This window comes from Diplotaxodon limnothrissa, linkage group LG11 (genome assembly GCF_057381915.1).
Source record: "Diplotaxodon limnothrissa isolate DT_005_m linkage group LG11, D_limnothrissa_male_GT1.1, whole genome shotgun sequence".
In the NCBI taxonomy this organism is placed as follows: domain Eukaryota; kingdom Metazoa; phylum Chordata; class Actinopteri; order Cichliformes; family Cichlidae; genus Diplotaxodon; species Diplotaxodon limnothrissa.
The window spans coordinates 31,612,028-31,629,241 of NC_140606.1; the positions used below are offsets into that span (position 1 = coordinate 31,612,028).

The 17,214-nt window shown below is 40.4% G+C and overlaps 1 protein-coding gene and 1 pseudogene across 1 annotated transcript; both read right to left on the reverse strand.

Moving 5' to 3' along the window:
- Positions 1 to 257: 257 nt before the first annotated feature.
- Positions 258 to 8,309, reverse strand: LOC146623233 (uncharacterized). The gene is made up of 9 exons (XM_085366629.1): positions 8,237 to 8,309; positions 7,313 to 7,418; positions 6,667 to 6,737; positions 4,558 to 6,586; positions 4,435 to 4,472; positions 4,173 to 4,329; positions 4,063 to 4,113; positions 1,817 to 1,915; positions 258 to 524 (listed from the first exon to the last, which is right to left on the reverse strand). The coding sequence occupies exons 1-9, from the start codon at positions 8,297 to 8,299 to the stop codon at positions 289 to 291; spliced, it is 2,850 nt and encodes a 949-aa protein (XP_085222755.1). The 5' UTR covers positions 8,300 to 8,309; the 3' UTR covers positions 258 to 288.
- A 3,822-nt stretch (positions 8,310 to 12,131) lies between these two features.
- On the reverse strand, positions 12,132 to 13,664 carry LOC146623234 (histone-lysine N-methyltransferase Set8-like; annotated as a pseudogene).
- Positions 13,665 to 17,214: the final 3,550 nt, after the last annotated feature.

Below are 17,214 nucleotides of genomic sequence, written 5' to 3' on the forward strand. Positions count from 1 at the left end.
ACATACACAAACATGTATTTTGTGTGTATTAAAAGGGCAACAGGTGAATAAAAGGAACAAATTGAGTGCATTTTACAAAAACAGGATTGTTTTGTTAACAGAAATGAAAATAACTGGCAATATAAAATTATATGTCCTCTTAGATCAGATGCACTAAAACAGTGTCAACAAAATGAATTTACCAATCTTCTAATAGTAAAATTCTAAAATAAATAAATGAGAAACCAAAACATACAAAATATCTTTTGTAACTCCTCCAAGAAGTACTTTGGAGTTATGTAGACTCCTCTACATAGGATTTTCTTTTTTCTTCAACGACACGCCCCGATTCCTCACAAAATCTCTGATGTTTTGAATAGAACGACCAGCCAGAGCAGGATCTTCTGCAGTTTTGCATTGCTGGCATTCGATAATAGTGGCCAGTTTTCCTTTTTTGATATGTTCGCCAAAATACTTCATTATCGCAGCAACCTCCGTGGGAGACCAAGGATGCTTTTTGACCCTCCTTGCATTTTCCAGAGAAGCTAGAAGCAGAAAAAAATAAATGTAAACAAACTACTTTTTAAACAATTTTTAAATTAAAGGGGACGTATTATGCTCAATTGTGTGAGTTGACATGGTTGTAGGATGCAAAAATATAATGGCGATAATCGGCTTCCTTCAAATAAGCCGAAGAATTGAGTTCTGCACACACTAGTTTTACAGCCCTGCTAAGAACAGTTAGTGTTTAGTCTACACAGCCCAAAGACGGCCTTTGCATTGTCCACGAGGACAGGTGCTGAGGCTGTGATTATGCTGGATTGTGCAAAATACACTACCTGGGACCTAAAAGAGCTCCTTTTTTAGTTGTTGAAAACCTACACTTAAGGAGTCGGGAGGCAATTCATAACCAAATATACATACAAAAGCAACAAAAAAAAGTGGGTTTTGCATAATATGTCCCCTTTAAGGTGAATTTGTTGTAACAGTGTTTCTTTGGTATAAATCCTGTAATGCTGACTGTTTAAATACTTATTACAATGGATGAATACATTTATTTAAATGTAAAATTCTGAAAGGTAGCCCACATTAAGTCAGAATTCCAATAAATAGCTATGGCAAATCACTATGGATGGAGAGCATTTTATTCCACACACCGTTATACAACAAAAAACATGTATAGCATGATATTGTAATAATTTGAAATGTATAACATATACTCAAACATTTCATATATAACTGTCTGACTCAAATGTTTATTTAAAAACAAGGGTGGACCCTGCCTGACCATGAGGTGGGCCTTCAGGTTTTTTCAGTGAACATAATTTTCTTCAAGACGTTCAGGTTACAGCCCACAATTAGCCAAACCAGCCCAAATTTTCCAATATTATCCAGATTCTGCCTATGGGAATAAGATGATGTTCAGAGTATGGAGATAATGTAGAAGCCCAATGGTTGAGGAATCCTCAAAATTAAAAACCCAAATCATAATATGTTCTCATTGCTTTGTTTATTAATTGTTTTGGTGCATTGCTGTTTTGAAAATGATAAGTATTTAAATGTATTACAGATTAAAACAGGCATAGGGAAAGTAATTTAAACATTTATCCCATTACTTAATACAAGGTATTGTTCCACATTGAATGTGATTTATGTTTTACCTTACCAAGTAGGTTAATATAATTGTCTAACCAAGTTGTAGAATTATGGTACGGTCCCTGGCAGAAAGATGAGCATAGTCACCATACTGGCTTGGGTGGTGTGGATAACTGGGTTCAAAAATGCATGAAGTTTACATTTGTGCTTAAGTGACTTTTGTATGCATGTCACCATTTACCAGATTGTTCATTTGTTTTCTTCTTACTGCTTGGCTTCATCTCCTTGTTTAGTATTCTGTTGGGTTCAATGACCTTACCCGCTCCATTTTTACTTTGTGCTGAAAAACAAAACAAAACAGTAAGCATATATTTGTTGTATTAAATCTCTTATAATGTAATGTCAAATGCTCCTGAATGTGGTCAAGCAACTAATGGACCTTGAAATCTTGAATATGGTTTCTAAGATAAATCCAGAGTCGCAACTATGACTTTTAGTTTAAGGTGACACATGTGAATGTGGAATATGGCTAGAGCTATTACAGCTGATATTAAAAGATACAAGGCTGAATTTTTCTCTAAACAAGACTCCGGTGTAGTGATGGGATTTCCGGCTCTTTTTAGAGATCCGGCTCTCTCGGCTCGGCTCACTAAAAAGAGCCGGCTCTTTCGGCTCCCGAACCGGCTCTTCAGGTTATTTTGTTGCTTTCATTCATTTATTATTAACAACAATATAAAATTATGCACAAAATGAATTACTAATGTTTAAAAACGTGTTTTCTATGTATATATGTTCATTATATAAATCTGCTTTTATTTATTCACTCCACATAAAATTTAAAAAATAAATTATAAAATACAAAAACCTACCATTTACAATTTAACTTTTAAAATTTAAACTTTAAATTTAAAAATACCAAGTCCCCAGTGCTCAGCTCAGTGGGTAGACACACTGGCAGCTTCACTTATATCACACTTAATTCACTGTGTTTTATCTTCCCATCGCACTGATGAGTGGACAGTTTTCAGGTGCCCGTGCACCGGCTCTATATGATATCCTTTTCTTGCAGACTCTACACTCTGCCTATGTATTGTCAGTAAAATTTAAATGGTTCTAGATTTTGCTTCTTTTCTTGGTGTCACTCATTTTCTTTACTCCACCTTTCTAATGTGACGACATTGTCTCTTGTTGTTGCTCCCGGCTCTCTTTCTCTCTCTCTCCCTGCTGCTCTTTTCGTGTGCTACTGCTGTTGCGAGTGTAACTACCGCCCCTAGCTCCTCCCTCTGCTCAGAGGCGGGAGGGGTGCAAACGCAAGGCTCTGTTTGCGCCCCTCCCGTCTCTACTCAGCGCAAACACAAGGCTGACGTGCAGCGAAAAAAGTGAGAGAGAGGGCAAGAGAAAGTAAAAAAAAAAAAATCCACGGCTCCCAATAAGGAGCCGGCTCGCATCGTTCACTTCAAAGAACCAGCTCTAAGAGCCATTTCGTTCGCGAACGACCCATCACTACTCCGGTGACTGGTCAACTTTCCACTCACCACTGATTTACTGTAGAAAGAGGATGAGAGCGTAGAGGGAATACTTCAGAAGCGCAAACCAGGTAAATAAAGAGTAGTAGATCAGCCCTCCACACACCAACTATTTTCATCTCTCTTGATTAATCTCATCTCCTTCTGTCTCCTGCAGGGCAGCTTCCTTTCTAACATCCTTCAACAAACCTTCCTCACTGTCCCTTGTTTGCACATGCCCAACACAACCTCAACCTGGCCAATGTAGAACAATGTAGACATTTTTTCCAACATGTGCAGTCCCAATGATATTGTTCTTCCTAATCCTATCCATTCTCTCCACCCTCAAAAAGAATCCCAGCATCTTTGCTTTCCCCAAACTCACCTCCAAGAACTGCAATCTATTAAGAACTCTGCTGCCCCCTTACTCTACTGCACTCACTCTAGAGACTATATCACCACATCCTAAAAAGAACATTACTGGCTGCACACTGACTATAGTATTGAGTGCAAACTCCTAATCAACTTTTAAGCCTTCAACAACCTCGCCCCCGCCACCCTGAGGGATTGTCTTTACTGTCACTCTCCCACAACACTGCTAACACTAACCTCCTTACCCCCATCATCAAAATCATAAATCTGAGGGTACAATCCTTTGCCACTGCTAATTGCACCCTCTGGAACTTCCTCTGCTCATTAGATTCTCTCTAGAACTTTAAATCACAGCTCAAAATCACCTGTTCAAACTAGCATTTCCTACCTGACCATCCTCCAAAACTGACCTTTCTATTCTGTTGAGCTGGTCTTTAGAAAGATCCTTGACTTTCTTTAAATTACCATTTGGACAAAGGTAACAATCACTGGAAAAATGATAGTAATGAATTATCTTTTTTTTTTTTACATAAAGATAGCAAAGATAGCAAAAGTGTCTAGGAAGTAGTTACAAAGGTAAAAGCTTCAATAAATGATGACAAACACATACCTGGAGGTTCCTTGACAACTTTCTTCATCATTCTAGAATCTGTAATAAAGTCTATTAGTCATGTGATTTCATAAATTGAACAAAGTTGAGACTAATCACATTGTACTTACCAATCTGTGGATATACAAGATTTCCTTCATTGACCTCACGCTCCGCTCCGACCTCCTCACGCTCCGCTCCGACCTCCTCACGCTCCGCTCCGACCTCCTCACGCTCCGCTCCGACCTCCTCACGCTCCGCTCCGACCTCCTCACGCTCCGCTCCGACCTCCTCACGCTCCGCTCCGACCTCCTCACGCTCCGCTCCGACCTCCTCACGCTCCGCTCCGACCTCCTCACGCTCCGCTCCGACCTCCTCACGCTCCGCTCCGACCTCACTTTCTTCACTTGAATCTGTCAACTGTAGGTTATCTAACAAAATAAAAGATTGTCTTAATGAATTATAAGGTTATAGTGCAGGAAACGTGTATAATTCTTAACCTTAACACCACTTTACCTTCGATTTCAATCTCTTCAAGTGTTTTGCCTTGAAGGCTTTTGAGAGACCCTTTCTCCATGGCAATCAGTAGTTTGGATATTTTGGCAAGCTGGGTAGTAGCCTCTGGAAGTCTATAATATTCGCGATGAACACGAATATCATGACCTAGGAAGTTGGCAACTTGGTCTAACTCGTGATTCTTGAGGTTTAAGATCTGAGACAAAGTTGCGACATGTTTGCGCAACTGCGTTGAACGTAGGTGTTCAGGGTTTTCAGCCCCACATTCAGTCGCATAAATCCTCAAACAGTCCTGTCCTCTGTAGGGAGTCAGACAATGAGGTCTGGCAAACAGGAATATGTTTTCTGCCAGAACACCACAGTCTTGTCTTTTCTCTGTCAGCCGTGTTATGGCATTCACCATGTCTGGTGAAAGTAGCACTGCAACCTTGCGTCCTCGTTTACCCCTCAATTCTACACGACTGAAGTGTTGACAAAGGTAAAGTTCAAATTTTGTCAGTCCAATTGCAACATCCTTGTGCAGGGTACTAGTGTCTCTCTCCTGGAAGCCATTCAGTGTCATCTTTGAAATTTCTCCCCCTCTTCTCCTGTTAAATAGTATTACATTTGCCATGGTAGCTTTACAAAGTTCACTGTATGATTTTGGTGAACTATGCTCTTCCAAGTCCTTCAGTGCTTGTTCTGTAGTCTTCTCCAGATGTCTATGAAGACGCTGAACATCTTCTGTGAAAGGAAGTGTGGAAGGCTTGTTGAAGTGCCGCTCGTTTAGTGTGGTTAATGCAGTATGGGAGATGAGTTCTGACCACTTTGTAGCATAAAGGGTTTTGAAACTCTGGGTTGACTTTATCAGTGCACTGTCTTCTGCCATCAGTGCTCTGCAATGTATAATATCACAGACTTTCTGCAGTGAGTGTCCCAACTTTAAAGCAAGGCTTGGAGTCGAGTAGCAGTTCTTTTCTTCATCATACCCACACACCTTCTTAACAGCTTTGATAACCACATTGAAATTTGCAGGTCTTACAGCATCCTCAAAAGTGTGTATTGAGCATTCTTTCCGAAGTGTGAGCAGAAGTCTTCCACATTCTCGGAGTGTCTGGCGAATGTAGTCAAATTTGGTGGGATCTTTCCCATGTTTGTTAAAGAATGATTGAGCAAGCTGAAGAATAGAGAAGTCACTTCGCACAGTAGAAGTTATTTCATCATCTTTCATGACAGCTAATATCTTCCAAACACCGGGGGAAACTTGCTGACACAGAGCTGACTCACTCATACAGGCCAGGGACAAGACCTTTTTTCGTCCCCCCTCTGAATTGGCCTCCACTGGTTTTGAAGAACATTTACGAACATGTCTCCAAAGATCTCTTTTAAGATATAATGCCTCGCAATAAATGCAGTGAATATAGTCTTTTCCTTTGTAGGGTTTTTTTGATGTGCGTCTGGTTTTTAATGATCCAATCCCACTTGCGATGACCTCCGAGTTATGTCTGTGGTTTCCTTTGTTTCGCAGCTTAGAAAGCATTTTCAAACGGTCTTTGGACTTCTTGGGAAGACTTAAAACTCGAGCAACATCTGCATGTGATTTCTCATGAGTTTTTAAATGACGTGTAAACTTTGTCTGTAGTTTTCCACAAATGTAGCAGTATGTTTTGTTTCTTAGTGAGGAGGATGTTTTTAAGGAATCTTCAGCCGTAGTATTAGAGTCATCAACAATGCCTTCAGCATCAGACTTTTCTGCTGTGGCAATAACCCCTGATACGTCGAGCTGTCTTGTGCCAATTCCATCTTCAGATATTGATTCGGCATCTTCTGAAATTCTTTGTCCTACTCTCTCTAAAAAACTTTCTAGGCGAGGTCTTTTCGTTTTGCAAGCAGATTGACTGCTGGAGATCTCAGAGTTCTGTACTTGTTTGCAACTTATATTTAAAGGCTCTGATTTGTTGTCCCATGAGCTGTCTGAGTCAGCTATAGAATCTGGCACATATTCCTCTTCTGATGAAGCCCCCTCACTTGAACTATCTTCACTAAAGACCTAATAACAATCAAAAACACAAAGTAAGACTTTGTTTACCTTACATATTTTACTGAGAAGAATTCTGCAAAAACACTTACCTCTGGAAGAGGTTCAGTGAGGTTCACCTTGTGGCTAACATAACATCTTTTGTGCCAGGACTGGTAGCAAACTAGACAGAGAAAAATTAAGTTAATAAAAGAAAGGTAGTTAAAGCCGCTTTCCCCAATTTAAAAAAAACAGGCTAGATGGAAGCATAAACACAGTCAAGAGGCTCCCCCCTCCCATTGGATATTATCCATAGGCCACACCCCCTGGTGTGCTTTGCTGCTAAACAGGCCAGTGCATAGTGTGGTGGAGCCATGTTAATGTAGAATTTAAGGAGTCAGGAAAGACTGTTCTATCGTTTTTCTGGACTGAGCCATGTTATTGGCTGATGGTTTTAGACAAATGCAACAGAACCACTTCATTTTTTTTTCTTTAATCTCCAAACAACATTTATAGCTATGCTTTGTTAAAATGTTGTTATGAACATGAAAAAAAAATATGTTAAGCTAACTTGTTTTTGCAAATTGGGTATAGCAGCTTTAATAATGACATGGTAAGTAAATATGTAAAAAGTGCAGATGTAAAAGGTTCATTATGAACATATATCATATTTACTTATGGATTAGTTTTTATAGTGTTCCTTATGGATCATATTTAAGATATTCTAATGTACCCAACCTTCCATAATTAAATAATTACCTTCACATCTCACACCACTCCATTTCAGAGGCGAAAAAGGTCCTCCACATGCAAAACATTTTTCTAAACTTGACATTTCGTCAGGGACTAGATCATGATCGCAGTCCTGTTTGGTAAAAAAAAACAAAAAAAAAAAAACAGTGTAATCAAAAACAAAATTCATACTTTTGTGATGTAAAATATCACAACCAAATAGTTGTTTTGGTTCCTCTTTAAAAAGGAGTTAAGGACGGAAGAAAAAAAAAAAAAAAACAGGTTCAAGTGTTACTAAAACTATTAAATCAATTTTTGTAACTTTTGCAATGCAAAATTTAAAGGGAAAAATACCTGCTGTATATAGATCAATTTTCAAAACAATTTGTTCTTCTAGGTTTTATATTATGGTATATATTACAAAACCACAATGAAAAGAAAATTCATTGTGGACCCACAACACCCAAAAAAGATTAGACTTACAATTTGTTCTTTCTGAAATGAGAAGATGTGTCCAAAGTTTTGACTGGGAGTGTAAAAAAGTATAATTAAATCATGAAGTCATGAATCCATCAAGACATAACGGATGGCCTTTACACAACAATGTTACATAAATGTGCTTAGCATTAACAGGAAAGAGTTTAGCGATTGTTTCGGTTGTATTTACATGCTCCTTCCTATAGTAAGCTTCATTCTTGCTCCTTGATCAGCTGAAATTCAAATATGCGATCTAACTACATCAGAGTTCATTTCAACCAAGCCGAGAACTACGTCTTTATGCAAACCAGATTTAGGGTTGGGGTTTCATACTTCTTGTTTCAAATCTCAGTCCTCCTAATGCGTGCATCTTACTTGGTCAAGATAACCAAGGACCCACATACCTCAATACTGCCTAATAACTAGCACCTCAGTCTACAACTAAAACGATCTGACACTGAAACTCCAATTTACCTTTGTTGCGTCGTTAGGAGAGGAACTGGCTGCATTCTCATCCACAGCCTGAGATGGCACCATGTTGGATTTCTAAGGAAGAAGCGTGAATAATGAATGGCAGTCTTTGGGTCTAGCCAAGATGAATACAGTCCTCCTAATGTCTGGACCTGTCCAGTTGAGTAATACACAGGACCCGTGTGTGTGGGCGCACTTGTAGGTAGAACTCAGTTGTTTATACTTCCTGTTTCAAATCTCAGTCCTCCTAATGCGTGCATCTTACTTGGTCAAGATAACCAAGGACCCACATACCTCAATACTGCCTAATAACTAGCACCTCAGTCTACAACTAAAACAATCTGACACTGAAACTCCAATTTACCTTTGTTGCGTCAGGAGAGGAACTGGCTGCATTCTCATCCACAGCCTGAGATGGCACCATGTTGGATTTCTAAGGAAGAAGCGTGAATAATGAATGGCAGTCTTTGGGTCTAGCCAAGATGAATACAGTCCTCCTAATGTCTGGACCTGTCCAGTTGAGTAATACACAGGACCCGTGTGTGTGGGCGCACTTGTAGGTAGAACTCAGTTGTTTATACTTCCTGTTTCAAATCTCAGTCCTCCTAATGCGTGCATCTTACTTGGTCAAGATAACCAAGGACCCACATACCTCAATACTGCCTAATAACTAGCACCTCAGTCTACAACTAAAACAATCTGACACTGAAACTCCAATTTACCTTTGTTGCGTCGTTAGGAGAGGAACTGGCTGCATTCTCATCCACAGCCTGAGATGGCACCATGTTGGATTTCTAAGGAAGAAGCGTGAATAATGAATGGCAGTCTTTGGGTCTAGCCAAGATGAATACAGTCCTCCTAATGTCTGGACCTGTCCAGTTGAGTAATACACAGGACCCGTGTGTGTGGGCGCACTTGTAGGTAGAACTCAGTTGTTTATACTTCCTGTTTCAAATCTCAGTCCTCCTAATGCGTGCATCTTACTTGGTCAAGATAACCAAGGACCCACATACCTCAATACTGCCTAATAACTAGCACCTCAGTCTACAACTAAAACAATCTGACACTGAAACTCCAATTTACCTTTGTTGCGTCGTTAGGAGAGGAACTGGCTGCATTCTCATCCACAGCCTGAGATGGCACCATGTTGGATTTCTAAAGAAGAAGCGTGAATAATGAATGGCAGTCTTTGGGTCTAGCCAAGATGAATACAGTCCTCCTAATGTCTGGACCTGTCCAGTTGAGTATTACACAGGACCCGTGTGTGTATGCACAATTGCCAGAGTAACTCTCATTGATCTGAATTCATTTCTAAACTCAGTCCTCCTAATGTCTGGACCTGTCCAGTTGAGTAATACACAGGACCCGTGTGTGTGGGCGCACTTGTAGGTAGAACTCAGTTGTTTATACTTCCTGTTTCAAATCTCAGTCCTCCTAATGCGTGCATCTTACTTGGTCAAGATAACCAAGGACCCACATACCTCAATACTGCCTAATAACTAGCACCTCAGTCTACAACTAAAACAATCTGACACTGAAACTCCAATTTACCTTTGTTGCGTCGTTAGGAGAGGAACTGGCTGCATTCTCATCCACAGCCTGAGATGGCACCATGTTGGATTTCTAAGGAAGAAGCGTGAATAATGAATGGCAGTCTTTGGGTCTAGCCAAGATGAATACAGTCCTCCTAATGTCTGGACCTGTCCAGTTGAGTAATACACAGGACCCGTGTGTGTGGGCGCACTTGTAGGTAGAACTCAGTTGTTTATACTTCCTGTTTCAAATCTCAGTCCTCCTAATGCGTGCATCTTACTTGGTCAAGATAACCAAGGACCCACATACCTCAATACTGCCTAATAACTAGCACCTCAGTCTACAACTAAAACAATCTGACACTGAAACTCCAATTTACCTTTGTTGCGTCGTTAGGAGAGGAACTGGCTGCATTCTCATCCACAGCCTGAGATGGCACCATGTTGGATTTCTAAGGAAGAAGCGTGAATAATGAATGGCAGTCTTTGGGTCTAGCCAAGATGAATACAGTCCTCCTAATGTCTGGACCTGTCCAGTTGAGTAATACACAGGACCCGTGTGTGTGGGCGCACTTGTAGGTAGAACTCAGTTGTTTATACTTCCTGTTTCAAATCTCAGTCCTCCTAATGCGTGCATCTTACTTGGTCAAGATAACCAAGGACCCACATACCTCAATACTGCCTAATAACTAGCACCTCAGTCTACAACTAAAACAATCTGACACTGAAACTCCAATTTACCTTTGTTGCGTCGTTAGGAGAGGAACTGGCTGCATTCTCATCCACAGCCTGAGATGGCACCATGTTGGATTTCTAAGGAAGAAGCGTGAATAATGAATGGCAGTCTTTGGGTCTAGCCAAGATGAATACAGTCCTCCTAATGTCTGGACCTGTCCAGTTGAGTAATACACAGGACCCGTGTGTGTATGCACAATTGCCAGAGTAACTCTCATTGATCTGAATTCATTTCTAAACTCAGTCCTCCTAATGTCTGGACCTGTCCAGTTGAGTAATACACAGGACCCGTGTGTGTGGGCGCACTTGTAGGTAGAACTCAGTTGTTTATACTTCCTGTTTCAAATCTCAGTCCTCCTAATGCGTGCATCTTACTTGGTCAAGATAACCAAGGACCCACATACCTCAATACTGCCTAATAACTAGCACCTCAGTCTACAACTAAAACAATCTGACACTGAAACTCCAATTTACCTTTGTTGCGTCGTTAGGAGAGGAACTGGCTGCATTCTCATCCACAGCCTGAGATGGCACCATGTTGGATTTCTAAGGAAGAAGCGTGAATAATGAATGGCAGTCTTTGGGTCTAGCCAAGATGAATACAGTCCTCCTAATGTCTGGACCTGTCCAGTTGAGTAATACACAGGACCCGTGTGTGTGGGCGCACTTGTAGGTAGAACTCAGTTGTTTATACTTCCTGTTTCAAATCTCAGTCCTCCTAATGCGTGCATCTTACTTGGTCAAGATAACCAAGGACCCACATACCTCAATACTGCCTAATAACTAGCACCTCAGTCTACAACTAAAACAATCTGACACTGAAACTCCAATTTACCTTTGTTGCGTCGTTAGGAGAGGAACTGGCTGCATTCTCATCCACAGCCTGAGATGGCACCATGTTGGATTTCTAAGGAAGAAGCATGAATAATGAATGGCAGTCTTTGGGTCTAGCCAAGATGAATACAGTCCTCCTAATGTCTGGACCTGTCCAGTTGAGTAATACACAGGACCCGTGTGTGTATGCACAATTGCCAGAGTAACTCTCATTGATCTGAATTCATTTCGAAACTTGGTCCTCCTAATGTCTGGACCTGTCCAGTTGAGTAATACACAGGACCCGTGTGTGTGGGCGCACTTGTAGGTAGAACTCAGTTGTTTATACTTCCTGTTTCAAATCTCAGTCCTCCTAATGCGTGCATCTTACTTGGTCAAGATAACCAAGGACCCACATACCTCAATACTGCCTAATAACTAGCACCTCAGTCTACAACTAAAACAATCTGACACTGAAACTCCAATTTACCTTTGTTGCGTCGTTAGGAGAGGAACTGGCTGCATTCTCATCCACAGCCTGAGATGGCACCATGTTGGATTTCTAAGGAAGAAGCGTGAATAATGAATGGCAGTCTTTGGGTCTAGCCAAGATGAATACAGTCCTCCTAATGTCTGGACCTGTCCAGTTGAGTAATACACAGGACCCGTGTGTGTGGGCGCACTTGTAGGTAGAACTCAGTTGTTTATACTTCCTGTTTCAAATCTCAGTCCTCCTAATGCGTGCATCTTACTTGGTCAAGATAACCAAGGACCCACATACCTCAATACTGCCTAATAACTAGCACCTCAGTCTACAACTAAAACAATCTGACACTGAAACTCCAATTTACCTTTGTTGCGTCGTTAGGAGAGGAACTGGCTGCAATCTCATCCACAGCCTGAGATGCCACCATGTTGGATTTCTAAGGAAGAAGCATGAATAATGAATGGCAGTCTTTGGGTCTAGCCAAGATGAATACAGTCCTCCTAATGTCTGGACCTGTCCAGTTGAGTATTACACAGGACCCGTGTGTGTATGCATACTTTTCAGTATAGCCTTTATTCATTTAATACTATTTATACTTATACTGTACTATTTACATTATACCTTGCTTCTCCATGGCCAGTTGGAATCACCATAGTTATAGGTGATTTCTTCTCCTGGACCAATATCTTTGATTGCAAACAAACAGAGATGGGGCCTTCCATCCACTCTGGTAACTGTCATTTTACTGTTTGGATTCACATTATCGTCATTTACAAGTCTGCCAAGTGAGCCGTCCTCTCTGGTAGCATCAACACTAAAACAAAAAGTATACAATAACAATTACACTCTGTAAAGAAAGTCATTAAGTATATTAGGTTGTAGAACGTCTGAATAACATTTTAATATTCAATTCAAAATATTATTTGAATATTATAATTTGTAAACCTCATGTATTTTATCCTTTATCAAAGCAGTTACATACCATAACTGTTTTCCATTGAACTTGAAATCAAATATGAAAACCTTGAGTGCATCATGGTAAAGTTTCATTCGGTTTTCTTGTTCCTCTTTAGTTATGATTTGTCCTCTGTACTCAAAAAGAAAATCTCCCTTTTGAAATGACCGACAGCTGAACACACCGCGACCTAAAGACACACATCAAAAACAAATTGGGCAATAAACTATAAACCATTTAATTAAAATCCTTCTTGTTTTTAAATATGTTTTTTATTTGATTATATTGTATTATTTATTTTGGAACATGTAACATGTTCATAATTCCTTGGGGAAAGACAAGGAAAAAATAGAAATATAATAATAATAATAATAAAACAAGTATAATTATATTCGTAATTATTAATTTTCTCATGCATGGTATGCTACAAAAAAACTACAAAAAACATAAAAATTTCTATTTTGAGAAGCTGACTGCATTCTTTGGAATCAACTCACCTTTAAATGAATCAATATACCTCACATCAAATCCTGCCTTGTCTTCACCTAAGGAGCAGTAATACCTAGCATCTTGTATGGGATTTATTTTAGCTCTCCGTGGCCTTGTTGCCGCCATCCCCTGCAAAGATCAGGTATTAATGACTTTAGAAATAACACATTATACTACAAAATGTATGTAGACATAGAAATAAACAGATCGAAAAATCTATTTATGTTGGGGAGAGCTCCCCTAAAGGTTCCAAATATCTGTGTTCCTCCTATCTTGTATCACTGTGTGTCAGAGGCTGCATGCCCTACCTGTGGAAGTTCTGTTTCGTATATTTTATTTGGTCTAAGGTTACTGCAAATCTTAATGAGTTAATTTTCATATCCACATTTCCTTAACCTTTTATATTTCTTAAAGTTATAAATTAAAATAATGATTTAGTATGGTTAAACAATAAGCATATTTGTCCTACAGTTTTTGTTTCATTTGTAAAATATTTTCTGAAAACAGATCTCACTAGTTTTAAAACCACAAGTTTTGTGATGCTAAAACCAAAATTAATCAAACCAACAGCAACAGAATGTCAAACTTTTGCTACTAGCATGCTGGCTAGCTAAACTGTCAAAATTTAGATGCTTTGGTGTATCCGAACGTAATATAATAACCTATATTACTTTGCTTTATTGGATGAATATATTTATATAAACATCATGTGTAAGGGAATTTGTATGGTTCTCACCTGATCTTCCACGAAAGCAGTAAGATAAAAGCTGTCTCATTAAATCCTCATGTCGTGCACCTGAACTCTTTAGTGTCCTCTTCTTCTTCTTCTGCTCTTTAAATGTTCATGGTGGTTGGCAACCAGCGTAGATGTACATTAGCGCCCCCATAGTGCTGAGGAGTGGATATCATTGGCCAAGAACAGTGGATTAACACTGGGATTCTTGCAAATAGAATGCTATGATGTAATAGAGTTAAATTGCTCTAGTGCATTCTGACATAACTCACTTGGAATATGTAGACTTAATAATACTGTATAAAATGTAATTTTTCCAAAAGACTGATATTTATGCTTCTAAATTTTTAAAGAATGAAACAAAAGTAGTAAATGGGGATGATGAGTTTTAGTAACAACTTCAAAGTTATTTGGCTAAAAGAGTTTTAAAATTCAAATAATTAACTTGGACCAAAAAGGCATATTATTGCTACAATGAGATTGGTGAATAAAAATAGATTAGACCACAGATATTTAAGTATTGCAGCAATACAATTAATTTTCATGACCTTAAGTGTTTTTGTGATGCTTTCTTTTTCTTTTTAAATAGTAAAAACTCATGACATAATTAGGACAAAGTTTATAATGAAATAGAAAAATCTTTATTATTGTGGCTGGTCTGGGATGCTGCTGCAGGTGAGATGGACTCACCTGCATTGTATCTACAATCTGTTACAGCAACCGTATAATTATTGTAATTGTTGGACAGCGCGAGGGAACGACCGGCTCAGGTGAGCCACAGGCTGGTGCGCTAGCGGGATGGGGGTGCCGCTGGAAGCGTGGGCGGTCCCTGGAACCACCTCGTCACCAGCGCCGCTAGATCTACAGGCGAACGCCCAGGTAGTCACTTCCCCGTGGCTGGGCTGGGGCGCTGATGCTCCAGGCCTATTCCCTCGCTTGCTCATGGAGGGGGGGGGGGGGGGGGGGGAGGTGGCTCCTCGGTCTTAGTCGGGGGAAGAGGGTATGTGGCGGGGCGTGTTCTGCGATGCCGCTGCATGTGAGATGGACCCACCTGCACGGCATCTATAATCACACCACGCTGGCTTAAAACTTGTGCTCTGCTTGTGGTGTTGTTTGTGGTGATGTGTACGGCAGACACAAACATACCTTCCCACCCTCATACACACAACCACAAACACTCGGCCCTCACCCAACGTGGACACAGACATAAATGGACACTGTACACACAATCACACTCCCCAAACATTCTCTACATCCCAGGTCCAGGTATTCTTGCCCCGGAGGGGGAACTCATACCCAGACCCAGATGTTGCCCTCCTCCCTGAGGTGGAAATCAAGCAGACCGTCCCCGGCTCCGCAGTGGCAGGGGGCCGCTGCAACCCAGGCCTCGATCAGATGGCCAATTCCACCTTCAGGCCCCCCCGCCCTGACGGCTGGCAGAGAGTGGGGCTCTGTGAAGACCCCATGCCTCCCTCCGCTCGCTCATATGTAGTGTTGCTGCGTGCTGTTCTAAAGTGCATTTAAAACACGGGAGGAGATGTCATCTGTTCTTTTGATATTCATCAGAACCCTGGCTGCAGCATTTTGGATCAGCTGAAGACTTTTAGTTGCATTATGTGGACTTCCTGATAGTTAAGAGTTATAGTAATGCAGCCTTGAAGTAACAAAGGCATCAACTAGTTTTTCAGCATCACTCCTGGATGGGATGTTTCTAATTTTAGCAATATTACGGAGGTGGAAGGAGGAGACCCTAGAAACCTCTTTCATGTCAGATCTAAATGACATGTCTTTGTCAAAAAATAACACAGAGGTTCTTTGCTTTATTACTGGAGGCTAATTTAATGCCATCCAGATGAAGGGACTGACCAAGTAATTTGTTTTTCTGAGCTTCTGGTCCAAAGACAACTTCTGTCTTGTCGGAATTCAAAAGGAGGAAGTTTGAAGACATCCAGGTTTTTATGTCTTCCAAGCATGCCCGTAATCTTTATAACTGATTAGGTTCATCAGGATTTAGGTGTGCATAGCTATGGAAATTTATCCCATGCTGTCTAATGATTTTACCAATAGGGAACATATATATAGTAAAAAGGATCAGTCCAAGTACAGAACCCTGTGGTGTACGCCACAAGTAACCATAGAGGTTGAAGAGGATTTATCATTTACGTAAACAAACCTTGAGTCTGTTGGACAAGTAAGATTTAAACCAGCCTAGTGCTGTTCCTTTGATCCCTGCAACATTTTCAAACCTTTCTATGAGAATATTGTGATTGAATGTGTCAAAAACAGCACTGAGGTCCAGTAGAACCAGAATGGTCACCAGTCCATTATCTGAGGCCATGAGAATATCATTAGTAACTTTCACCAGAGCTGTTTCAGTGCTATGATGAGCTCTAAAGCCAGATTGAAACTCTTCAAACAGGTCGTTATTGTTTAAGTGCTAACACACCTGATTGGCAACTATTACCTCAAGAATTTTAGATATGAAGGGAAGATTAGATATAGATCTATAGTTCATTAAGTTGTCTTGATTAAAAGAGGGTTTCTTAAATAGAGGTTTAATTACAGCAACCTTAAAATCCTATGGTACGTATCCATTTTCTAAAAATAAATTCATTATATCCAAAACTGGAGCAACAATTAAAGGAAATACCGCTTTAAATAGTTTGGTTCGGGATTAGGTCTAACATGCAGGTATGTATGTAGACCATGTCTACATACCTAAATGTCATAGTTCAGCTGTGTGCAGGCAGGAACAAGGAAAAGGACCCAAAATGCAGACTCTCGGAAGACTGGAGTGAAACTCAAAAACGGCAGCTTTATTGCTGGTTGGAAAATAAGAGACAATACAAAACTAATCCACGGGGAGACACACAGCACAGGATTAGTGCCGTTTACGACGCGACAGGGAGCACAGAAAATACAGGGCTAAAATACACAGGGCATAACGAGGGGAATGAGAGGCAGGAGGTGAACACTGGTGGGAGACATCAGGGCTAACGAGACCAAGGAAGCAAAACTGAAAACACTGACATGAGACAAAGGCTGTATCCCAATTCAGGGTCTGCAGCCTTAAAGTACGCAGCCTCAACGATCCTCAAAGGCTGCGTACTCAAAGACCGCTAAGGCCGGAAGTAAGAGGCTTGTGAAATGGGACGGTCTAGCCTCCATCGCGCTGCCCAGGTTGCCTAGCAACCAAACGTTTCATACAGTTTTGTTTGACAGAAATGAAAGAGAACA

Coding starts and splice junctions, on each gene's coding strand:
- LOC146623233 (XM_085366629.1), bottom strand. CDS start 8,299: ATGGTGCCATCTCAGGCTGTGGATGAGAATGCAGCCAGTTCCTCTCCT. Junction 4,473..4,557: donor TGAAGAGATTGAAATCGAAG/GTAAAGTGGTGT, acceptor TTATTTTGTTAG/ATAACCTACAGTTGACAGAT. Junction 525..1,816: donor GAAAACAAATGAACAATCTG/GTAAATGGTGAC, acceptor TTCTGCTTCTAG/CTTCTCTGGAAAATGCAAGG.